Raw genomic sequence first — 26,135 nt, 5'->3', positions numbered from 1 at the left:
CCAAGATAATTAATCTAATTTGGGGACTAGGGATGTAGGTCAGTGATAGAGTTCATGCTTAGCAGGCACAAGACCTTGGGTTCAATCTCTTTCACCAAAAAAAGAAGAAAACGTAATTTCCAGTATAATCTTTTTTTTTTTGGTGCTGGGGATTGAACCCAGGATCTTGTGCATGCAAGGCAAGCACTCTGCCGACTGAACTATGTCCCCAGCCCCCAATATAATCATTCTAAAACAGGGATTTATTCTGAGAAATGCATCATTAGGCAATTTCATCATTATGTGAACAACATAAAGTATTTTTACACAAACCTAGATATCATATATAGCCTTTTATATACGTAGGCTATATTGTATATAGCATCACGTATGTCATCAACTAAAATGTTCAATGATGCACAAATGTAACTTGATGTGTTGAGTAAAATAATTCTCATTATTCATTGAAGAATATTTCTGTATTAGCCCTTCTAAACAACATTTTATATTTGTAAATTCAGCATTGTACATAATTTATTAATTTAGTCTCAGCAAGTTAATGAAAACTTCCCCCCCCCACACAAAAGTTGAAATAGGTGATTTCCTGGCTCTATTTTTCTGCTATTTCAACCTAGTCTTCTCATCTTATTATGCCCAAAATAAACTGATAAATCTAATGACAAATACACATTGTATTATAAAGATTAAAGTTTAATTTAGAATTAGCATTGACATTAAGATGGAGAAGAGGGCTTGGGGCATAGCTCATTGATAGAGCACTTGATTAACATGTGCAAAGCCCTGGAGTTCCATCCCCAGCACCATAGACAAACAAAACAAAAGCAAGAATGGAGAGGAATTTACAATAAGAAGAAATTGTTATGCCTAAAAGTTATAGTGATTATAAAACTATTAATTTAAAAACTATTTGAAAACTTAAAAACCAGATAAAAAGGTTTATACCAACAGATATAACTGATAATCCCTAGCCTTTCTAGATATTAACCATCAACTAGTCAATAAGTATTTATTTAGTATATCTGTGAATCTTAAACCATGGAATACTCTTGAAAATGATAAGGAACACATAATGTCTTCCATTAGGAAATGTTACATACAGACTCACCACACATACACATTTTGTCAAAATACTATTCCAAGACCATAAGACAGAGACAAGAAATGATAAGCAATAGAGGCACCTTATGTTAAACTTCATTACAATTAATTTTCTAACTGTATAGTTATAACACATTTTTTATTTCTGGCATAATTTTTATATTTTGAATGGATAAGAAAAGGAATCAGGTACTTCAGTCCAAAATGATTTGGCGTAGAAGTTACTTGGGAGTATCAGGTACTTCCTGTAACACTTATTATCTGAGTTTTTCTGAATTAAAGGAAGGAAGCTAGCCAAAATTTGTTGTTCTGCAACTTTTACCTTCAGAGTCTTTCATTATAAAAGATTTCTCAGTACAAGTTACTGCTGCTACACATATCTTCAGTATGATTTATGACCCATTATACTTATTGAGTACTTGACTAAAACTGAGTTCAGTGACCAAGTCTGTATTTCCCATATATTTACCTTTTACATTAACAACTCTGAAACATCCTCCCAGAAGAATTTGAATTTTAAAGAACCATTTTCTTTAGTTGCCCAAAATTATTTGACAGAACATTCAGAAGAAAATAATTTAGAAAATATAAATAATGGAAGTAAAATGTTTTAAAATATTATCAACAAGTTCTCATTTGAAGCAGCTTTCTGATATTTTTGTATTAGAAATCTATTCTAAAAGATTAGAAGTTAAAAGTAAAGTGTCTTATTGGACTGTGTTAGGTAATTTTTAAGCAGTTTTTCTAATTTATTATAATTTCTTATCCTAGTATGAAAAAGTTCGAATATATAGAATGGATGGATCATACCGTTCTGTAGAACTGAAGCATGGAAATAATACCACAGTACAGCAGATAATGGAAGGAATGCGTCTCTCTCAAGAAACTCAGCAGTATTTCACTATTTGGATCTGTTCAGAAAACCTTAGTAAGATAGTTTTTATTTTATTGTTTAAACACCATTATTCCTTTTTGGAAACAAAATGGTAAACTTCAATGTGACATTTATCATTTGCTTTAAATTTTAAGTAATACCATGTTATTCTCTTTTGTATAAATTATTAGTTTTCAAACTGCTGAAACAGGTGAGCCCTTAAGGCCCCTTCCCTCCTTCATTCAAAGCATTTTTAACTAGTAAAAACCAAAAATCTTCTTCTCCTGCAACAACATTTGATTTGAATGCCATTAAATGTATTGTTCATATTAACTCTCTCAAAATAATCCACATGTTCTTTTCTTTACATTAGTTTTCCAGCAAACCTTTCTAGTTAACAGCAAGTTAATGTATGTGTATAAATAAATACATATATATACTTTTTTTCCACACAAAATATTGCATAGGTAAATAATTTAATTGATAAAGGTTGGTTACCTAATGGTTTAATTGTATCTTTGACACCAAATTTTATTGATTGTGATATAATTAAATAGGTTATAATGGAATTAAAAATTTCACGCACATTTGATAAATTTGCTAGATGAATTATTCTTATATTAAAAACAAGCAGTTATCTACAAATTAGGTAATAGTAGTGATTAAATAGTGATGTAAATTTAGACTTTTAATTTATATATATTCAGTACTTAAGTGCCCATAGTTTAGAATACAGTTTTTATATGCATTGGCATAATAATTTTTTTTTTACATTATCATTTATAAAAGGAAAGATGTTTTTCAGGCCTTCAGCTCAAGCCTTATCATAAACCTTTGCAACATGTTCGTGACTGGCCAGAAATACTTGCTGAATTGACTAATTTGGATCCCCAAAGAGAATCACCACAGCTTTTCCTAAGAAGAGATGTGAGACTTCCTTTGGAAGTTGAAAAAAAGGTTTGTTTGGAAATCTTTTTATAGTCATTTAAATACACAAAATCTATTAGGTTCCTATTATAGGCACTACATGCAGAAATTGCGTTATTCCTGTACCAAAGAGTTTTACTTCTGTTTTTATGTTCAGTCCTTATATCTTTGTGGTGATTAATAGAGTTTCATTTGTCTTCTTACACTTGGTTAGGACTGAGGTTGTGGCTCAGTAGTAGAGCATTTGCCTAGCATGTGTGAGGCAATGGGTTTGATTCTTAGCACCACAAATAAATAAATAAAACATAGGTCCATTGACAACTAAAAAATATTTTTAAAAAATGGCCTCTTGGTTAGTAGTTTTTTCCTTTCTATTCCATTATCTTAAAGATTTTTTTGTTTTTCTTGCAAAAAGAAAGAGGAAAGCAACCCCCCCACATCAAAAAATAATTAATAAAACAGCAATTGGATGAAACAGTTTACATAAGAAATAATTTTGGTGGGAGGAATAGTTAGGAAGTATAAATTTTAAAAAGGTCTAATCGGTTATGTAAATTTTGAAGGAGTTACGGGAAAGAACACTGAAAATAAAAAAACAATGTTGAAAAACTAAGACACACCTGAATATCTAGAAAGATCCCCATGTTCAAGGAAAGGAATATTTAATATTGTTGAACTGTCAATACTAGCATAGTTATCTACAGGTTTAATACAACCCATAATAAAATTTCAAAGCCTTTTTTACAGAATTTAAAGGATGATCTTTAAATTCATATGTAATTACAAAGGACCTCAAATAGACAAAGCAATCTTGAAGAGAGAAGAATAAACTTAGGAGATTCACCTTTCCCAATTTTAAACCATACTGCTACAAAGTTCAAAACATTTTGGTAGTATTCTAGGATATAAACTAATGGAATAGAATTGAGAGTTCAGAAATAAGCCCATACACGTGTGACCAGTTGTTTTTTGACAAGGGTGCCAAAATAGTCTCTTCAACATATGGCTCTTGAACATTGGGGAAATTGGAACCCTTGTATATGGCAGATAGGACATAAAATACTATAGCCACATGGAAAACAGTTTGGTGATTCGTCAAAAATTGAAGCATGAATTACCATAGGCTCTCCTAGGTATAAAATGTGAAAGAATTGAAAACAAACTCAAACACATTTATATGCCATTATTCATTGCAGCCTTATATAAAGAGCTAAAAAGGTGAAAACAAACTAAGTATCCAGTAGATGAGTATTCAAATAAAATGTAGTACATACATAAAACAGAATGTTATTTGGTGTTAAAAAAGGGATTAAGTTCAATATTTGCCACAACAAGGATGAATCTTGAAACCATTATATTAAGTAAAATAAGCCAGACACAAAAACACTACTATTGTATGATTCTACTTTCATTGTATTATCTAGAAAAGGCAAATTCATAAATAGAAAGTAGATCAGAGCTTACTAAAAGTATCAGTGGAGGAGCTGGGGAGGGTTTTTGTTTGGTTTGGTTTGGTTTTGCTGGGGAGCGGTGGTTTTGGTTTGTTTGGTTGGTTTTGGTTTGTTTCTTTTGGGGTGCTAGGAATCAAACCCAGGACCTTGTACATGCTAACATATACTCTGCCACTGAGTTATACCTCCAGCTCTGCTCATTCTTTTGGGGGGAGGGAGAAGAGGGGTACTGGGGATTGAATTCAGGGGCACTGAGCCACATCCCCAGCCCTGTTTGTATTTTATTTTGAGACAAGGTCTCACTGAGTTGCTTAGCTCCTCACTGTTGCCGAAGCTGGCTTTGAACTCACTGTCTTCCTGCCTCAGCCTCCTGAGCCACTGGGATTACAGGCATGTGCCACCATGCCTGGCTCCACTTCATCTTAATGGTTATAGAGTTTCTGTTAACATAATGTAAAAGCTGTGCAGTTGGTGATAGTAGCATGAATTTTGAATGTAATTAATGCCACTGAATTATTCACTTTTTTTGGTAAAATGACAAACTTTATGTTGTGTATACTACTATAATTTTTAAAAGTATATTAGTTCCATAATATTTTAAATATTTTTTAGTTGTAATTGGACACAATACCTTTCATTTTATTTATTTAATTTTTATGTGGTGCTGAGGATTGAACCCAGTGGCCTCACACATGCTAGACGAGCGCTCTACTGCTGAGCTACAACCCCAGCCCCTAGTTTCATAAAGTAATCTAAGTATACCCAATCTACCTTCTCCAGTCATGTAATATTTTAAAAGTTGATAGAAGGAGCATTAATGATAATATTGGATGATAGATAAATGCATAATTAAACTATAAAATAAAGTGGACTCAAGTAGAAAAGCAGTGCTTAGTAAATTCTTACGGCAAATACAGAATATCATGATCATCTGTTAAAATATTTTTGTCCTTTCACTCATTGTATAATTGAGAAATTCCTATTTGTATCATCTGAAAAAATGAAGAATTATATTTATTGGTTAGCATCATTCTCTTAGAATGAAAACAGCTTGATTTCACTAGAAAAGAAGAGGTTGATTAACACTCATTTAACATAGGGAATTGTATATGTTGGTATCTACTCAGACTCTCTTAATTTTCTTGTCAGTTTATACCAGAAAATAAGCTCTCCATCAGTCTTTCAACATTTTATCTCAAGAAATTAAAAAAAAAAAAACTACATAAGTTGAAAATGATTATAATTCACATTATATTCTATCTATTTGACTAATTGTTAAATTTTTTGCCACATTTCCTTTATCTCTTTCTCCTTTGTGAACCATTTTAAATTGAGTTGTAGGTATCATGACACATTACTACTTATTTTAGTGTTCATTTCCTAAAGGACATACCTACATACCACAATACCATTTTCAACCTAATAAAATATTTCCATAATAACAGCTAATATCCAAATTAATATTTTTCCTAATTGTTTCGAAAAGTCTTTTATAGCCTCTCACCTGAACGTTCTGTCAAGGATCATACTTTGTATTTGACCTTATCATTAGATTCTTAGTTTAGAATGGTCTCCCCATCTGTTTTTTTTCTTTTAATTTTCTATTCTAATTTGTTATATATGACAGCAGAATGCATTACAATTCATATTACACATATAGAACACAATTTTTCATATCTTTGATTGTACACAAAGCATATTCACACCATTTGTATCTTCATACATGTATTTAGGGTAATAATGTCCATCACATTCCACCATCTTTTTTACACCCCTTTTCCCTTCCCTTTCCCTCCCTCCCTTTGCCCTATCTAGAGTTCCTCTAATTTTCTCATGTTCCTCCTCCCAACCCCACTTTGAATCAGCCTCCTTATATCAGAGAAAACATTCAGCATTTGGTTTTTTGGGATTGACTAATTTCACTTAGCATAATTTTATCCTCTTTTATTGCTGAGTAATATTCCATTGTGTATGTGTGTGTATATATCACATTTTTTTAATCCATTCATCTACTGAAGGACATCTAGGTTGGTTCCACAGTTTAGCTATTGTGAATTGTGCTACAGTAAACATTGATGTGGCTGTATCCCTGTATTATGCTGTTTTTAAGTCCTTTGGGATTAGATCAAAGAGTAGGATAGCTGGTTCAAAGGTGGTTCCATTCCAAGTTTTCCAAGGATTCTCCATACTGCTTTTCATATTGGCTGTACCATTTTTTAGTCTCACCAGCAGTGTGTGAGTGTGTCTTTTTCCCCACATCCTCGCGAACACTTACTGTTGTTTGTATTCTTAATAGCTGCCATTCTGACTGGAGTGAGATGAAATCTTAGAGTGATTTTGATTTGCATTTCTCTAATTGATAGAGATATTAAACATTTTTTCATATATTTGTTCATTGGTTGCATATCACCTTCTGAGAAGTGTCTGTTTAGTTCCTTGGCCCATTTATTGATTGGGTTTTGTTTGTTTGTTTGTTTGTTGGGTTTTTTTTTTTGTTTGTTTTTGTTTTTTTGGTGTTCAGCTTTTTGAGTTCTTTATATATCCTAGAGATTAGTGCTCTATCTGATGTGTGAGGGGTGAAGATTTGCTCCCAAAATGTAGGCTCTCTATTCACCTCACAGATTGTTTATTTTGCTGAGAAGAAACTTTTGTTTGAGTTCATCCCATTTATTAATTCTTGATTTTAATTCTTGCGCTATACGAATCTTATTAAGGAAGTAGGTGCCTAATCCGATATAATGGAGATTTAGGCCTACTTTTTATTCTATTTGACGCATGTCTCTGGTTTCATTCCTAGGTTCTTGATCCACTTTGAGTTGAGTTTTGTGCATGGTGAGATATAGCTGTTTAATTTTATCTTGTTCATATGGATTTCCAGTTTTCCCAGCACCATTTGTTGAAGAGGCTATCTTTTCTCCAATGTATGATTTTACATTTTTATGTTTATGCCTTTGTCTAATAAAGATAACTGTAGTTATGTGGGTTTGACTCTGAATCCTCTATTCTGTACCATTGGTCTACCAGTCTATTTTGTGCCAATACTATGCTGTTTTGTTACTGTTGCTCTGTAGTATAGTTTAAGGTCTGGTATAGTGATGTCACCTGCTTCACTCTTCTTGCTAAGAATTGCTTTAGCTGTTCTGGGTCTCTTATTTTTTCCAGATGAACTTTATGACTGCATTTTCTATTTCTATGAAGAATGTCATTGGGATTTTGATTGGAATTGCATTAAATCTGTATAATGCTTTTGGTAGTATGGTCATTTTGACAATATTAATTCTGCCTGTACAAGAACAAAATAGATCTTTCCATCTTCTGAGGTCTTCTTTAATTTCTTTAGTGTTCTGTAGTTTCCATTGTAGAGGTCTTTCACCTCTTTTGTTTGGTTGATTCCCAAGTATTTTATTTTATTTTTTTGAGGCTGTTGTACATGGGGTAGTTTTCTTCGTTTCCTTTTCAGAGGATTTGTCACTGTTATACAGAAATGCCTTTGATTTATGGGTTGATTTTGAATCCTGCCAATTTGCTGAATTCATTTACTAATTCTATAAGTTTCCTGGTAGATTTTTGGGGGGCCTTCTGGTATAGAATCATATAGTCAGGAAATAGTGCCAATTTGAGTTCTTATTTTCCTATGTGTATCCCTTTAATTTCTTTCATCTAATTGCTATGACCAGTGTTTCAAGAACTATGTTAAATAGAAGTGGTGAAAGAGCATCCCTGTCTTGTTCCAGTTTTCAGAGGTAATGCTTTCAGTTTTTCTCCATTTAGGATGATGTTGGGCTGGAGCTTAGCACAGATAGCTTTTACAATGTTGCAATATGTTCCTGTTATCCCAGTTTTTCTAGTGTTTTGAACATGAAGGGCTGCTGTATTTTATTGAGTGCTTTTTCTGCAATAATTGAGATGATCATATGGTTCTTATCTTTAAGTCTATTGATATAATGAATTACATTTATTGATTTCTGTATGTTGAACCAACCCTGCATCCCTGGGATGAACCCCATTTGATCATAGTGGAATATCTTTTAGATAGGTTTTTGTATTTGATTTGCCAGAATTTTATTGAGCATTTTTGCATTTATGTTCAATAGAGATATTGGTCTGAAGTTTTCTTTCTTTGATGTGTCTGTGCCTGGTTTTGGAATCAGGGTGATATTGGCCTCATAGAATGAGTTTGGAAGTGCTGCCTCTTTTTCTGTTTCCTGAAGAGTATTGGCATTAGTTCTTCTTTAAAGGTCTTGTAGAACTCAGCTGTTTATCCATCTGGTCCTGGGCTTTTCTTGGTTTGTAGGCTTCTGATGGTGTCTTCTACTTTGTCACTTGAAATTGATCTGTTTAAATTGTGTATATCATCCTTTCAGTTTGGGCAAATCATATGACTCTAGAAATTTGTCAAGCCTTTGATATTTTCTATTATATGGGAGTACAAGTTTTCAAAATAATTTCTAATTATCTTCTGTATTTCTATAGTGTCTGTTGTGATATTTCCTTTTTCATCACGAATGTTAGTAGTTTTCTCTCTCCTTCTCTTCATTAGCATGGCTAAGGGTTTGTCAATTTTATTTATTTTTTCAAAGAACCAAAACATTTTGTTTTGTCAATTTTTCAGTTGTTTCTTTTGTTTCAATTTCATTGATTTCAGCTCTGCTTTTAATTATTTCCTGTCTTCTACTACTTTTGGTGTTGATTTGTTCTTCTTTTTCTAGGACTTTGAGATGTAATGTTAAGTCATTTATTTTTTGACTTTTCTTCTTTTAAAGAATGAAAATCCATGCAATGAACTTTCCTCTTAGGACTGCCCTCATAGTGTTTTTTGATATGTTGTATCTGGTTTTCTTTCACCTCTAAGAATTTTTTAATCTCCTCTTTGATGTCATTTGCAACCCATTGTTCATTCAGTAGCATATTATTTAGTCTCCAGGTATTAGAGTAGCTTTTATTTTTTATTTTATCATTCATTGCATTATGGTCTGGTAGAATGCAGGCTAGTATCTCTACTTTTTTATATTTGCTAAGACTTGTTTTGTGGCATAATATATGGCCTATTTTAGAGCAGGATTCATGTGCTGCTGAGAAGAAAAGAGTATTCATTCATTGAAAGATGTAATATTCTATATAGGTCAGTTAAGTCTAAGTTATTGATTGTGTTATTGAGCTCTACGGTTTCTTTTTTCAGCTTTTGTTTGGATGATCTATCCAGTGTTGAAGTTATCCAGAATTATCGTGTTGTGGTCTAGGACTCTTGAACCTGAGAAGACTTTGTTTGATGAACGAAGATGCTCTATTGTTTGGGGCATATTATTGCTGTGACTTGTTGATGAATGTTTCCCGTAAACAGTATGAAATATCCTTCTTGATCCCTTTTAATTAACTTTGGCTTGAAGTCTACTTTATTTTATGTGAGGATAGAAACCCCTGCTTGCTTCCGCAGTCCATGTGAGTAGTGTGATTTTTTTTCCCCAACCTTTCACCTTCAGTCTTCGGATGTCTTTTCCTATGAGTCTTTTGGAGGCAGCATTTGATGGGTCTTTTTTTTTTTTAATCCAGTCTGCCAGTCTGTGTCTTTTGATTGGTGAGTTTAGGCCATTAAGATTCAGGGTTATTATTGAGAGCTTGTTTGGAGGTTCTATCAGAGGAGCGCAGCTACTTGTATACCCTGGACCCAAGAACGGTCCTCCTCTATCGGGGAAGGTCGTCCTCTTCGACCGAGCACACAGAGGGTTATTATTGAGACATGATTTGTACTCCCAGCCATTTTTGTTTATTTTTGGTATTTAACTTGACTTGGTTACTCCTTTGATTAGTTTTTTCCTTTAGTGTAATACCTCCCTTTGCTGATTTTCATTGTTGTTTTTCAGTTCCTCTTCATAGAATATTTTGCCTAGGATGTTCTGTACTACAGGCTTTCGAGTTTTAATTCTTTTAACTTTTGTTTATCATGGAAGGTTTTTATTTTATCATCAAATCTATAGCTTAATTTTGCTGGATATAAGATTCGTGGTTGGCATCCATTTATTTCAGAGCTTGATATATATTATTCCAGGATCTTATAGCTTTCAGGGTCTGGGTTGAAAAATCTGCACAAAATCTAATTGGTTTCCCCTTATATGTAATCTGATTCCTTTGTCTCGTGGCTTTCAATATTCTCTCCTTATTCTGTGTTTTAGGCATTTTTATTATATTGTATCTTGGTGTGGATCTCTTGTTATTTTGTACATTTGGCATCCTGTAAACCTCCTGATGGTTTTCCAATTCATTCTTCATGTTTGGAAAATTTTCTGATATTATTTCATGAAATAGATTGCTCGTTCCTTTGGTTTGGAACTCTATGCCTTCCTCTGTCCCGGTAACTCTTTAAGTTTAGTCTTTTCATGCTATCCCATATTTCTTGATGTTCTGCTTATGGTTTCTTACCATTTTCACTGTGTGGTTTACATTCTTTTCAAGATTATATATTTTGTTTTCATTGTCTGAAGTCCTTTCTTCCAAGTGGTCTAATCTGTTGGTGATGTTTTCAATTGAACTTTTAACTTGGTTTATTGTTTCTTTTATTTTTGTTTGTTTGTTTTAGAGCTTTTGTCTCCCTATTGAAGTAATCTTTTTCTTCCTGTATTTGTTTTTGTAGCTCATTGACAAAATGATCTTTTGCTGCTTGTATTTGCTTTATTATATCTTTTTTTTTATATTTGTGGAATATTTTCATTATATACATCCTGAACTCCTTCTCCATCATTTCTTATGCTGTGCTGGCCATAGATTCTTGTTTTGTTTTTTTTTTTTTTAATCTTTTTATTTGTTGATAGACTTTTATTTTATTTATTTATTTTTATGTGGCGCTGAGGATCAAACCCAGTGCCTCACACATGCTAGGCAAGCACTCTACCACTGAGCCACAAACCCAGCCCCTGGCCATGGATTCTAATAGAGGGTTATCTTGAATTGTTTGGGGCACTTTCTTCCTTTGTCTTTTCATATTGCTTGTGTGTCTTCCCTTCTAGAACTGTGGATCCAAAGTGTTACCATTTTTACCCTATAGGCTTATAGTACCGCGATAGGAATCCAATACCTGTCCTTTGAGGTGAAGGACAATGTTAACAGATTCTAATATAAATAATATGCACCCTAAAAACAAATATTTGCTATTAAGATGTTTATAGTTTGGTAACAATGTACAGAAATGGTGAATTCAATTATTATCTGCAGTATACTCTGTAAGTTTCTAAGAGTTTATACACTCTGATGGTGGACAAAGAACCAGGGGTGAGGAGTAGGATGATATGCTGAGGAGGTAAGAGGTAAAGATATAGAGTTATTTTATCTTAGGAAGTGTGAAAGAGAAATCTAAAGAGGAAGGAGAAGTAGCAGAAGGAAGGGGAAGTAATTTGGGGTAGACAAGTAAGTAGGAAGACAGTAGAGTACTTAATACAAACACATATATATTAAGAAAAATAAAAAACCATGAAAATAGTAGAAATTGGTGGGGAAAAAAGAATATATAACATATAATATATATGTTATATATATATATATATAGCATATGTTTTATATATATATTATATATATATATTACATATATGTTATATATATTTATATATTATAAAGAATATATAATATAATATATTTTGAGATAGGATCTCAATGAGTTGCTTAGCGCCTCACTGTTGCTGAGCTGGCTTTCAACTTGCAATCCTCCTGTTTCATCCTCCCAAGCCGCTGGTATTAGAGATGTGCACCCAGCAAACTATGCTTTGAATGTTATTCCTAAGTACAAAAATCTTTATTCAGATAATATAAAAAATGTTTCCTTTAAGACAAGCTTTAAAAAAATTTTTTTTAATTGTTCTAATTAGTTATACAGAAGAGTAGAATGCATTTGACACATTTTACACAAATGGAGCACAACTTCTCATTCCTCTGGCTATACATGGTGCAGAGTCACACCACTAGAGTGTATATAGGGTAATAATGTTTCATTCTACCCCCTTCCCATCTCCACAGCCCCACCCTTCCACTCACTCCCTTCTGCCAAATCCAAAGTTCCTTCATTCTTCCCTACCTCTCCTCAACTATGGATCAACATTAGCTTATCAGAGAAAACATTAGGCCTTTTGGTTTGGGGAATTGGCTTATTTTACTTAACATGATTTTCTCTAGCTTCATCCATTTACCTGCAAATGCCGTAATTTCATTTAAGGCTGAGTAATATTCCATTGTGCAGTGGTGCAGGCCTGTAATCCCAGCAGTTCAGGAGGCTGAAGCAGGAGGATCATGAGTTCAAAGCCAACCTCGACAACTTAGCAAGGTCCTAAGCAACTCAGTGAGACCCTGTCTCTCAAATATAAAAAAGGGCTGGGGATGTTGCTCGATGGTTGAGCACCCCTGGATTTAATCCCTAGTTAAAAAAAGAAAGAAAGAAAGAAAGAAAGAAAACCCATAAGACAAGCATTTTAAAGGATATTTGTCCTTCTTGGAATTGATAAACTTCCTTTTTATCTTCACTAATACAGTGTATACACATAGGTAATAGAAAATATTTTTATGAATATAAAGATTTAGTGTTAGAGTTCATAGATATCCATAAACTGAAGGTAATATTATTAGATGGTCAATCGGGGTTATCAAACTATAGTCATGATCATATCCTGCCTGTTTCCTATTTTTGTATAATCTAAAAGCTAAGAATGCATATTTATATTTTATGATGGTTAAAAAATGTAAAGAATAAAATTTAAATCATGTGAAAATTTTCTGGAATTCAAATTGAGTATCTTTACAAAAAGTTGTATGCCATACCACTTATTTAAGTATTGCCTGAAGCTGCTTTTATACTATAATGATAAAGTTGAGTAGTTGCAACAGAGATTATATGGCTCACAAAGCTTAAAATATTACTATTTAGTCCTTGGAAAAAGTTTCCACAACTCCTGCTCTAAAGCAGTAACAGTTCATTGATGTATAAATGTGCAATTTCTGCTTTTTCTTTATTATACAATGACAAGCTATATATTTTTAAAAGGAAATTGTAGCCTGATAACCACATTATGTTTTTTCTTTTAAGATTGAGGACCCACTAGCTATTCTTATTCTCTTTGATGAAGCCAGATATAATTTATTAAAGGGCTTTTATACAGCTCCTGATGCTAAACTGATAACATTGGCAAGCCTGCTGTTGCAAATAGTGTATGGAAATTATGAAAGTAAGAAACACAAGCAAGGTTTCCTAAAGTAAGTATTTAATGCTGTGTATGGTCTTGTGCTATGCTAAAGATTCTATCTAACCAAGAAAGTTTTGAAATTTTATTAGAACATTTTTATACATTGATTTGGAATTAAATAATACAAACAGAATGAAAGGGAAAACAAACAAACCCCAGCTTTTGTAATAAAGCATTCTTAAAGTTTTATTTTCCAAAGTTATTTTTCTTATGTTTGATTTTTATTTTGATATACTTCATATTTTTTTGTCTTTCTTTACTGTATGTTTAAATAAGTTCACTAAAACCTGACTTGAATAAGTAGTAAAAAATTTTATAAGGCAGATGCATTTAGGCATCCTACCATAAAAATTTAAATCATGTTCAATCTTTCAGAGAAAACACTGAGATTTGAGCACATCTAAAGTTTGTTTATTGTGCTTTTCAACTTTCAAAAACGTTTTCTGGCTCTTGAAAGAAGAAACATTCTCTATTGCAAATGTTGTGATGTTGTGACGTTTTCCCACAACTTGAACTCTTAAAATTTTTGAGTTCTCTAATTTTTAAAGCAGTATTTTTCAGTTTAAAAATTGTGTCATTTAAAGCCATCTGTTACAGAGGGATTAGTGTACTTGAGTACCTAAGATGACTTAAAGGATGTTTGCATGTGTGCTTACAGTGAAGAAAATCTAAAATCCATTGTACCTATTACCAAACTAAAAAGTAAGGCACCACACTGGACAAATCGAATTCTTCATGAATATAAGGTAAGCTGTTTAATGAAAATAAAAAGACATTTTTATAGCCTACTTGATATTTTGTTAGTGTTATTAATGTTTTAAACATAGGTATAGTAAATTCATAGTCCTGAACTTCTAAATGGATCTTTTGGTTCACAATGTCTGAAACTGAAAATAGCAAGATATTTTTAGTAATGTAGAATCTTTTACATGTATGTGCTTAATATTTTGGTAAAGGATAGGAATAAAATTTTGAAATAATATACTATCCCTGCCCATGAGGCACTTAAAATTAATGGAATGGACAAATAATATTTTTAGATCTCAGCATATTTTTTTTAATACTAAGATTATAAAAAGAGGGCCGGGGTTGTGGCTTAGTGGTAGAGCATTTGCCTAGCATGCATGAGTCACTGGGTTTGTTATCCGCACCACATAAAAATTGACAAAATAAAGGTATTAAAAAATATTATAAAAAGTACTCTTCTGATAATGTGCCATAATTTCATTCTTTGGGGAAAACCTTGATTTAAGAAACTGCGTAGTTGCCTGTTTGGATTATCATACTTGTAATTCTCTTTCATGTCTCTTTTATTTGTAATTGTTTTTAGAATCTTAGTACAAGTGAAGGTGTCAGTAAAGAAATGCATCACCTGCAGCGCATGTTCTTACAGAATTGTTGGGAAATTCCTACATATGGAGCAGCTTTTTTCACAGGACAGATATTTACAAAAGCAAGCCCCAGCAATCATAAAGTCATCCCTGTGTATGTAGGAGTAAATATAAAAGGACTTCATCTCCTCAACATGGAAACTAAGGTATATTTTTAGCTGTTTTTGACCAGTCATGTCATATAACTATTAAACTAACAGTACCAGCCTATGTGAAGAATCTAGAAATAGCATATATGTATAACTTTTCATTGAAATTTCATTCATTGCAAATAATGCTGGGGGAGGCATGTGACTAAATGACTTCCAGTAAGGAGTTTTAACATTAATTAAATACATTCCTGATTGGAATATCTTAGGTATATGGAGTATTTTTGTGTGTAGTAATATATTTACACAGTATATTTAGTGAAAATGGTGCCGAACCACATGTAATACACTACAATTAGTATAAAAATGGAAGGAGGTTGAGACTATTTTTACCTGAAGAACATGATGTATACATAAAAAAATGTTTGAAGCCTTTTGAGAAGGGACACGTGTAATTGGGAACTGGAGTTAGAAGGGAGACTTTTCAATATGTACCTATCTGAGTTCAGGCTGTTATAACAAAGTACCTTAGACTGAATGGCTTATAAACAATAGAAATTTATTTCTCAATTCTGGAAACTAGAAGTCGGAGATCAGGCATCAGTATGGTCAGCTTCTGGAAAAGGCCTTTTTCTTGGTTGCTCTTGGGGACCCTTCTATGAGGACGCTAATCCCCTTCAAGAGGACTCTACCCTCGTGACCTAATTATCTTCCAAAGGCTATACTTCTACTACCATCACATTGGTCACACTAGGGGTTAAAATTTCAACATAGGAATCTTAGGAATGTTTACAAACATAATAACACCATCTTACAACTCAGAAGTTTTTTACTATGTGATTATAATAACCTGTTTAAAATATCAAGTGGGTTTAAATGGAAAATGCAGAATTAAAAAAGAAAAATATATCTGATACAAGGACTTCATTTTGAAAATTGGGACTAGTTATAAGAAGCCCTTGGGGGATAGTGTGAAGCTTGGAAGGGTTATAAATATCCATTAGAACACTAAAAAGCACTCCAGTCAGAAATTTGTTACTGTTTGGTGCTTGCATCTTTTTCTAATCAAATTTATTATGATATAAAATATAGGGTTGTAATTTATTTTTAACACTTCACACATTTAAGCAGGATGGATGACTAGTTTATAATAAGAAGAAAATAAAAATCAAATCTAATTTGTTAACTCAGATTTGCCAAGAATAGACCATTTTCCAAATCAATTAATGTAAACTAAACCTGTGCATTTTATTTTTTATTTTTTTAAAATATATTTTATAGTTGTGGATGGACAGAATACCTTTATTTTATTTGTTTATGTTGTGCTGAGGATCGAACCCAGTGCCTCATGCATGCTAGGCAAGCGCTGTGCCATTGAGTTACAGACCCAGCCAAACTTTTGCATTTTAAAAACACATTTTAGATTGGGAAATGTGCTAATAAATTTAATTTTTCTTTTCCTAATTTTTATAAGTCTTTATTATGATAATCACATAACTTCTTAAATTATCCCAGTTATAATTATTTAATATTAACTCAGGATCATCCTTATGGACAGCATTATTTAATGAAGCTGTCAGATAAACCTGTGGATGGGACTAGAGAAGATTTAGGGACATGGAGCAGAATAAAGTCGGACATCAGTTACTGACCTGAGTTTGATTTCTTGAATACCCTTATAAGCCAGCTTGCTTTTGGATCTTTTGCTTATTTTCTTTTAAAACTATTTTGCGGGGCTGGGGCTATAGCTCAGAAATTTGTTACTGTTTGGTGGTACTTCTGATAGAGTACATGTCTCACATGCACAAGGCCCATGTTCTATCCCCAAAAAAAATTTTTTTTTTGCTTACATAAAATACACTACTGCTTATAAAACTTATAGCACTTTTCTGTTTCATTTCTAAACTTGTTAAATGAAGGAGAAATTACCCCCTCCATTTCAGAAAATTTTTCTTTGCTATTTATATAGAGCATCTTATAACAACATTTACAAATTTTTATTCATGGAACTGCGTGGTAATATATATATAGTATTCAGAAGGTAGTTTAACAATACCTTAAAATATTTATATTGTAAATAACAGTCTGGTCCAGAAGTTGAATAAGTGAGATAGTAGTAGTAGGCAGAGAATGTTAGCTATATTATTAATTAACAGATTGCTTTTTCACGATAATATGTTCAGCTTCTAGAAAAAATAAATAGAAATACTATCCTTGAGTATATAAAAAGATGATTGAACCAAAATGTAAACATGCTTTCTGTCCCTGCATAAGCCACTGATAAATATATGGCACTTTCAAAAGCTTTAAGATGATTATATTTTTCAGTTATCAAAGGTAGAAACAACCAGGTTGTCCTCGCTTGTCTTAGATTCAGCAAGATGTACTATGGTTGAATGTGACACAGCTTCATTAAAATAAACACCTTCATCTGTAAAAATACTTTAATTTGAATTTAAAACACCAAATGGGAAACATTAGCCTCAGAGATTAATTCTCAGGCAAAGCCACAGAATATAGCTATGTTTTTTATATCAATTACTTCTACCTTCTATATCTTCTTTCTCTTTTAAATAATGAAAGTTGCCCATCAGAAAATGTAACTCAGCCAATTTCATGTGCTTGTCAAAGATTTGTCTGTTCTGCCTACATAAAATGTAAACACTATTGAATAGGTAAATGCAGTGTTTATTCACTTAAAATCATGGCTCAGTGTTTTACTGTAGTGAATATGTTGCATTCTTCACAGCTGAACTGTGCTTGTTGATATGTCTTCAACCTTAATAAATGCCATTACCACAAAACAATAGATTATAATTTGCTGATGTTGATTTATATTGACCATAATGCCCTTCTGGTTGGAATTGGTTGTTTAAACACCCACCTGGTACCATTCTACATAATCAGTTATCAATATAACTGTTTCTCCTCTCTACTGGTCACCTATGTGCTACTCTGTGCCTTTTTCTGTTCTCACTGTCCCTGTTCTCAACTATTATGATTTTTGACTTTCCTTACTGAGCACCTTGTCATAATGAGGACTACTTTTTCCTTCTGGAGTAGACTTATTACTTAAAATTATCATTTGGACTCTGCTCCTCAATTCCATTCAACTGCTTACTATTTGGGGTTTCTCAAGAATTCTTCCTCACTGCATGTTGTCCTTTAACCACAAAACTTTTATCTTTAACTTATGGACTCAGTAATAACTTTTGTTAGAAATCTGACCTCTGTACAACTGAAAGTTGCTGTACCACAGGGTTTTTTTTTTCTGCATATTAAACTGTTTTGAGGCCATTTTAATGGACCATTTTTTGGCTTTAGTTAAAGAGATTTCAAGTAATGTAAAAGATAGTTGGTTTAAGGTATTATATCTTGAGTAAGCGTTTCAGTCTGGACGTTGATAAGTAGTATTTTAGCAAATTCTGTCTGTAAAGTTTGCAGTATGATGTGGATAGCTTTTTTAAAACAAGATTTTTTTAAAACTATAGATAATATATACTCAAGTAAATTAATACCATGTTTTATTTACATAACCTTACTTTAAAAGTGCCCAAACTGGACTCGAGTTGTGGCTCAGCAGTAGAGTTCTTGCCTAGCATGCATGAGGCACTGAGGTTGATTCTCAGCACCACATTAAAAAAAAAAAAAAAAAAAAAAAACCTAAATAAACAAAATAAAGGTATTGTGTCCATCTACAACTAAAAATATTTTTTAAAGTGTTTAAAGTGCCCCAAACAATTATTTTTTTGGCATATGCTTAGTTAATTATTTACAGTCAGTATTCTAAGAATTGTTACTCATAGATTGCTAATGTTCCTAACCATTCATACATATATACATATATATTTGGTACTGAGGATTGAAATCTGAGACCCTCTAACTCTGAGCCATGCCCCCAGCCTTTTATATTTTATTTTGAGACAGGGTCTCACAAAATTGCTGCGCCTAACCTGGAACTTGGAATCTTCCTGCCTCAACCTCACAAGTTGCTGAGGTTACCGGCATGTGCTACACCTGGCCTAAACATATGTATTTTAAAGTATAGCACAAATACTTTCTGTCTGTGTACCTACTTAAATACAGCATTGTTAAGAAAAATCAAAGAATGGATTACTGTAATATTGATTTTTTTAAAATAGTTCTGTTAAATTTATGAAAGATTGATTACTAATTTTTATAATCATGCTTATTTTTACAATACATATGTCTGTATCCTTATTTTAGTGGCATAAAATTGCCTAAGTCATCCTGTTTCCCCTGTTGCATAAATTTCAGATTTGAAAGTACCATGTGAATATTTAAAAGAAGATTTTAAAACAAGATTTTTTTAAAACTATATATAATATACACTCAATAAATTAATACCATGTTTGGAATTGGTTGTTTTAAAAGAAAAGTACTGAGTAAATTAAAGAGGCTGTTCTTAACTGCAGGGAAAAAAAAGTTTGCAGTACATTTCATTATTTTGAAAGTCACTAATGAGTTTGGGATCTTTTTTTATAATTTTTTTTTTACATTTTTTTGTAGTTGTAGATGGACAGCATGACTTTATTTTATTTATATATGATGTTCAGTGCCTTGGACATGCTAGGCAAGCACTCTGCCACTGACATACAGCCCCAGCCCTAAGTTGGACATCATTAAAAGAATATCATTGCTCATCCAGGTTCTGTGCCACAGGTTGTGTGAGATTAGTGTGGCATTCTGAATGGATTATATGATCATACTCAAAACCATAATGTTTAGAACTTACTAGATAAGTGTGGACAGTAAGGGAAGATAGTTATTTTTAATATGTATTTTAATTAATACAATGATTCTTAATTATTTTGCAGGCTTTACTCATCAGTCTTAAGTATGGTTGTTTTATGTGGCAATTGGGAGATGCTGATACCTGTTTTCAGATCCATAGTATGGAGAATAAAATGAGCTTTATTGTACATACAAAACAGGTAAGCATTTATCAATTATTTTGGACTAAACATTTATACTAGTAAAGTTATTTTTTAAGTGACATAATCCATAATCCTTTTTAAAGAGAAACTTCTAATATTAGATGAAATTTAAAGGGAAAAATGAAAGGCCTTTTCTAAGCAAAGAAAACCAGAAACTTAATTAATTCATTTCAAATTTATGACAATCTCTTTATTGTGCCATTTCTTTTAATTCTGATTAGTATTCCCTGTCTCTTCTACCAAGGTTTTAGGTAGTCCTTCCCTCCTCTTCTAGTATCCTATCCTGAGCTACTAGTTGTGTTCAGCAAGTCACTTCTTAAATCTTTTCAAAAAGCCTGAGTAAATTCTCCCTGAGTTCAACTTCTTGAGAGACTACCTCTTAATAAGAAAGTTCCCTTTCAAGTTAGGTAGATAATTGCCCACTGCCATGTGTATTCTTTAAACATTCTTGATTGTTTGATATTTATTGTTAACATATGTTTTACTTTATAGGCTGGTCTGGTGGTAAAACTGTTAATGAAACTAAATGGACAGTTAATGCCCACTGAAAGAAACTCATGAAAGGAAAAGGGCTGGTACTCAAGCCACATTTTATAATGCAGAGTTTTTTTCCATGAAAGATTTCTTAAAATATTACTTTTAACAAGGCATTAGTCTCTTGTAATATGTATGTATACTGTTACATTGTACAGAATCTGTACTTATGTTTGGTGTGTAATATACCAGTTAGTTTTATATTATATCCTTATAAGCTATTTTAATTTTTGAGAGAAACACACAAAAAAAATATAGATTGATAATCTGTATAATATTAGACAAAATAGTAAGCTTTATAAAAAAGTTATTTTTGGTAAATGGTAAAGAATTTGGAGTGGAATATGATGAAATTAAAATGTAGCTTTGGTACAGCTTTGTGTGAAACATGAAAGTCAACATGCTTTGAATAAAGAAAATGTATTTTCTACTTGGACCATATGCCACTGTTATTTAAAACATTTTTCTGTAGCCTATAAACATTGCTCAATATGTTTATAAGTCTTTGCTAAAAGGTGTATCTAGTATAAGGTGTTTCTTAAAGTATTGTTGTTGAACATCTTGCATCATAATTACTTGGGTGTCTCTTAAAAACTTAAGAAGTATTGGGGACTGGGAATATTTTCTTAAAGTTTTTTTTTCCTGTTGAAATAATTCCAGACCCAGCAATGGATTTATATTAAATTTGCATAATTATACCACTGATAACACAAGCACACATATACAGACATTCATTTTTAATAACAATCTCTGGATGTTGGTAGTTACATTTGTAAAATCCATAGTGTATTTTTATGAGTTGGTTTAATGGCTTATTTATATTGGCTTTATATTAGGAAATAGATCACCAAATATCTAGTTATTTCATTTACTGATATCAGAAATGAGGAGCTAAATAAAGAATATACTCTTTAAAGACTAGAAACTTTCCAGTTGGGCATTGTGGCACACATCTATAATCCCAGCTTGCAAGTTCAAAGCCAGCCTGGGCAATTTAATGTGACCCTGTCTAAAATACAAAAATCCTGTGATGCAACTCAGTGATAGAGCACCCCTGTGCTCAATCCCCAATATGGAGATGTCAGGCTCAATCATCCTGGGTCAGTGAACAGCTGGAAGTGGGTGTTCTGAGCAAGATAGTATGCTCTGTCTTGTCTAACCTAAGGTAATGACAATGGGGAGAAATGAATCAATATTTTGAAAAACCCATTGGCCCTTTTTTTTTTTTTTTTTCCTTATCTCTATCCTGAGCAGTTGGGAAAATGGCGCCACACACTGCCTAAGACAGGGAATGGAGGAGGTGATTTTGAAAAATATGCTGAGTTCCTGGTGATGTGCAATAGACAACAGAATTCCCAGGCTTAAAGCTCAAAGGCTTTTCAGGACATGGCAGTTGAAACTCCAAATATAGCCGGGTGCAATGGTAGACACCAGCAGCTCGGGAGACTGAGGCAGGAAGATCTGGAGTTCAAAACCATCCTCAACAACTTATCAAAGCTCTAAACAACTTAGCAAGACCCTGTTCTAAATAAAATACAGAACAGGCTGGGGATGGGGCTTGGTTTAAGCGCCCTGGGTTCAATCCCTGATACCAAAAAAAAAGAAAAGAAACTCCAAATACAGATGTAAAACCACACAGGAAGAAGACAGAGCCAGAAAATGCCAACATTTGAAAAACAGAGAAAGGTATGTATGGCAATCCACACAGCATCTTGTTAGGACAAATGGATGGCAATATGGAACGGAAACAGCCTGACACTATTTTGCATACTGAATACCCAATAAATTTTAAATGGAAAGGTTGGGACTGTGGCTCAATGGTATTGCACTTGCCTGGCATGTGTGAGGCACTGAGTTTGATTCTCAGCACCTCATATAAATAAATAAAATAAAGGTCTATCAACAACTAAAATTTTTTTAAAAAATTTAAATGAACAAAAATTAAGTTAATATTTAATATCATTAGAAAAACTAGCATATTTAAAAGTGTCAGGACATTCATTTGTGGATTTTTTTAAAGGATATGAGAGATGAAAAGATGTTTAAATGTTTTTTAGATATACATAATAAAATATCAAAAGGAAAGCAAAAGAATCAGGATTTGGAGCAACTGGAACTCAGCTAACAGGAATGCAAAATGGCACAACCATTTTGGAAAATGGTTCAAAGTAGTTTCTTACAAGTTAAAAATATACCAATTATAATACACAGCTTTCCATTCCTACCCAGGTATTTATGCAAAAATCAAAACATGTTCACATATAAATCTGTATGCAGATGTTTATAGAATACATTTTTACATTATAAATATAATTATTCATAGCTATTCCAAACTGCAAACAATCCTAATGTCTTTTTTTGGGTGAGTGAGTAAACAGCTATATCCATACAGTGGAATATTATTTAACAATAAAAAGGAATAAACTATTGATTAACACAAGGATTAAGTCCAAAGGGATTATGACAACTGAATAAGCCAGACTCAAAAGGTTGTGTGCCAGAGTATCCATTAGAAAGCAAATAGTAGTTAATAGAGATTAAGGATCAGAGTAAGGGAATGTCAGAATATGAAGAAGCAGTGTAAGAGAATTTGGGCAGAGGAAAAATATTCTGATGGTGATTGAAATAATGTCAAAATTGACAAAACTGATCAAAGGAAATTCTACATAAATTTTAAAATACATTTTTAGGAAGAATCAGAACTTGCTATAAAGGTTGGAAGAAATTCATAAAGATATAGTAGAAATAGATGTCAGTTCCCAAACTCTATTTAGTGATTAGTCAAAGATTAACAGAGAAGCTGTATGCTTAGAAATGCCGACAACTTTAAAAAAAAAATAAAAAAGAGGAAATAGAAATTTTTGACAACAAAAATGCCCAAACGATCTTATTAAAGTAGTTAAAATTGTAAGGAATAATACAATTAAATTAATTAAAATTAACGATGGCACAGGACTGAGGCAATGCCGAAGAATGTGTTTTGAGTGGTACTGAAAATTGGTTCAATATTCTGATAAAGCAGTCTAAAAATATGTTTACTCCTTTTGACCTGATGATCCCCTGTGAAGACAACCTAGGGATGAAACTGTTGCTCCCATTTTCTCATTTACAGTGCTTAACTGGTACAATTCCCCTTGCTTTCTTAGAAGTAAATTGTATGTGCTACAATTGAAAGGGGAAGAGAGTTTTGTAATAGTATCATAAAAATGGGAAATTTTACTGTTAAAAATGCAGTATATACAAAGCAATTGTTTTTAAAACAACTTGCCCAGAGCATAGCAAATGATATAGTTGTTGCAGAATTATGTAATCATGCCATTTCTAAGATTTTGATATGGTTTGTCCCCTCCAAAACTCTTGTTGCAATTTAATCTCCATTGTGAGGTATTAAGGAGGGCAGAAACTTTATCCTACTATGGTGCTTAGAGGTGGGGCCTATGGAAAATTATTAAAATTAGATGAAGTCATCACAATGAAGCCCCCCCCAATTGAATACTGATGGCTTTATAAGAAGAGGGAGCAAGCCAGGTGTGGTAATGCACACCTGTAATCCCAATAGCTTGGGATGTGGCTGAGGGGTTAAATGCCCCTGGGTTCAATCCCTGGTACAAAAACAAAGGGAAGCTGTGAGACCTGAACATAGACACAATATGTGCTTGCTCCCTGTTTCTTCAATATCTTTTTATAGTTGTAGATAGACAGCATGCCTTTATTTGTTTAGTTTTTTATGCCATGCTAAGGATTGAACCTAGTGCCTCATACCTGCTAGGCAAGCACTCTGCCACTGAGCTACAGCCCCAGACCTCTTACATATTTTGCTTCATCCCACCTCAGTACTCTGCCAGCAAAGTCATTACCAGGTATGTCCCCTTGACCTTGCACCTGGACTATGAACCAAAATAAATCTCTTTTCTTTATAATGCACTTAGTCCATGGTATTGTATTATTAGAAAACTAGGACAACCATGAACTCATTATAAGAGCAAATACAGAAAGTATAATCTCAAACCAGTAATTAGCAAATTGTTGACTTTTGGAATCTGCTATGTGATTTTTTTTTTTTTTTTTTTTTTTTTTGGTGCTAGGAATTGAACATATGTGATTTTTTAATAGCATGTATCTCAGTTATTTTATAGATGCTGATGGTTTTGTTTGTAATTACTGAATATGTATCTATAGGACAATGGAAAGGAAAAAACCTGAAAAGATAAATCATCTTCAGATAGAAAAATGAATGAATAATTCTTACCCAAGTGTCAAAATATGTGCCATCTTTCCTTTCTTGATTGTTTGCATTCAATTAATATTAAATTTAGTTTTGTACAGCTAATCACTAAGACAGAGAAAAACCAGCCTAGGTCTTTATTTCAGCCAATTCACTAACAAATAATTAACTATGTAATTAAAAGTTGGATTTTATCAAAACTTTGGCTTACATGTTATTTACTATTTTTAAATTTATGACTGTTCATCTACCAGATAATATTTTATGAAATATGATAGCTTAAAAAGCAGTAAAATTAACAACATTCCCCCTTCTTTAATTATAATCAGTCATTAAAATAAATACATCATTTCACATTTACATTATTATATACCAAGGAAAGATTCAGAAATAGAAAATTTCCAAGATAGATTAAGCACTATTTTAGGAGTTACCATGACAAAAATATTTTTGAAGCTTTACTTTCAAGTTCTAAATAAAATTTGAGACAATACTTAGGTAACAATAATCCCACAAGTCATAAACTTAGTATTTAAGCTCTTTCTTAAAAGAGCACAATGTGAACCAGGAATGGTGGCTCACACCTGTCATCTCAGCAGCTCAGGAGACTGAGGTAGGAGGATCAGCAACAGCAAGGTGCTAAGCAACTCAGTGAGACCTTGTCTCTAAATAAAATACAAAAATAGGGCCTGGGAGAGGGTGCTAGGGATGTATCTCAGTGGTTAAGTGCCTCTGAGTTCAGTTACACACACACACACACAAACACACACAAAGGAGTAAAAGGTGAAAAGAAAAGGGAAAAAAGCTTTTCGTATTCTAAAGGGGGTAATACAGATTTCCAAATCAAGATTAAGAAGGTTTTTCCCTCCTCTCCCTATCCTGAGTAAAGGAGGTAAGCACCTTAAGTAGCAGCTTTTAATGCCCTTTGTTTAAAAAAAAATAGTAATAATAATCCACAAACTTCTGGAGCACTAACATATTTATTTCCAAATAGTTACCAAGTTTTGTTAGATTGACAACTCAGGCAAATGAAAACCTTGCAAATTCAATCCACATGAATAGCATACTAAAAGGAAGTATCATTGTATTTCATAAATTCTCCAAAGTTAATTGCATTATTTACCTTTAAATTCAAAACTGAAATTTGGTGGTGATGTGAACTATAATGGTGATCCAGACTCCAGAAATTATTTTAGAACAAGATGGAGGTGCCTGGAAAGAAGACTAGGAAAAGCCTTGGGCCAACAATCCTATTAACAAGGAAGGCTGTCTCTTTATCAAGGTGGCAGCCACCAAGCCCAGGCACAGTCTCTTGCCCTGCAGAGAAGAAGGGCTTCTGCAAATGCAAGGCAAACCTTAAATGAGGCATT

The 26,135-nt window shown here is 32.8% G+C and overlaps 1 protein-coding gene across 3 annotated transcripts in view; it reads left to right on the top strand.

The window, feature by feature from the left end:
• The window catches only part of Krit1 (KRIT1 ankyrin repeat containing), a 39,574-nt gene extending 17,048 nt beyond the window's left edge, over positions 1-22,526 (top strand). For 2 of the 3 annotated variants that reach the window (XM_076833630.1, XM_076833626.1), the window contains exons 11-17: positions 1,870-2,026; positions 2,778-2,929; positions 13,412-13,578; positions 14,227-14,314; positions 14,899-15,105; positions 19,887-20,003; positions 21,795-22,526. In XM_076833630.1, coding sequence (XP_076689745.1) covers positions 1,870-2,026; positions 2,778-2,929; positions 13,412-13,578; positions 14,227-14,314; positions 14,899-15,105; positions 19,887-20,003; positions 21,795-21,905 — 999 coding nt within the window. In that variant the 3' untranslated portion in view covers positions 21,906-22,526. Of the gene's footprint in view, positions 1-1,869; positions 2,027-2,777; positions 2,930-13,411; positions 13,579-14,226; positions 14,315-14,898; positions 15,106-19,886; positions 20,004-20,498; positions 20,971-21,794 lie in introns of those variants that run through there. The other variant, XM_076833633.1, reaches the window with a different exon arrangement.
• The last annotated feature ends 3,609 nt before the right edge of the window (positions 22,527-26,135 follow it).

This window comes from Callospermophilus lateralis, chromosome 1 (assembly GCF_048772815.1).
Source record: "Callospermophilus lateralis isolate mCalLat2 chromosome 1, mCalLat2.hap1, whole genome shotgun sequence".
Classification (NCBI taxonomy): domain Eukaryota; kingdom Metazoa; phylum Chordata; class Mammalia; order Rodentia; family Sciuridae; genus Callospermophilus; species Callospermophilus lateralis.
This window is presented reverse-complemented; position numbering and strand designations above follow the sequence as displayed.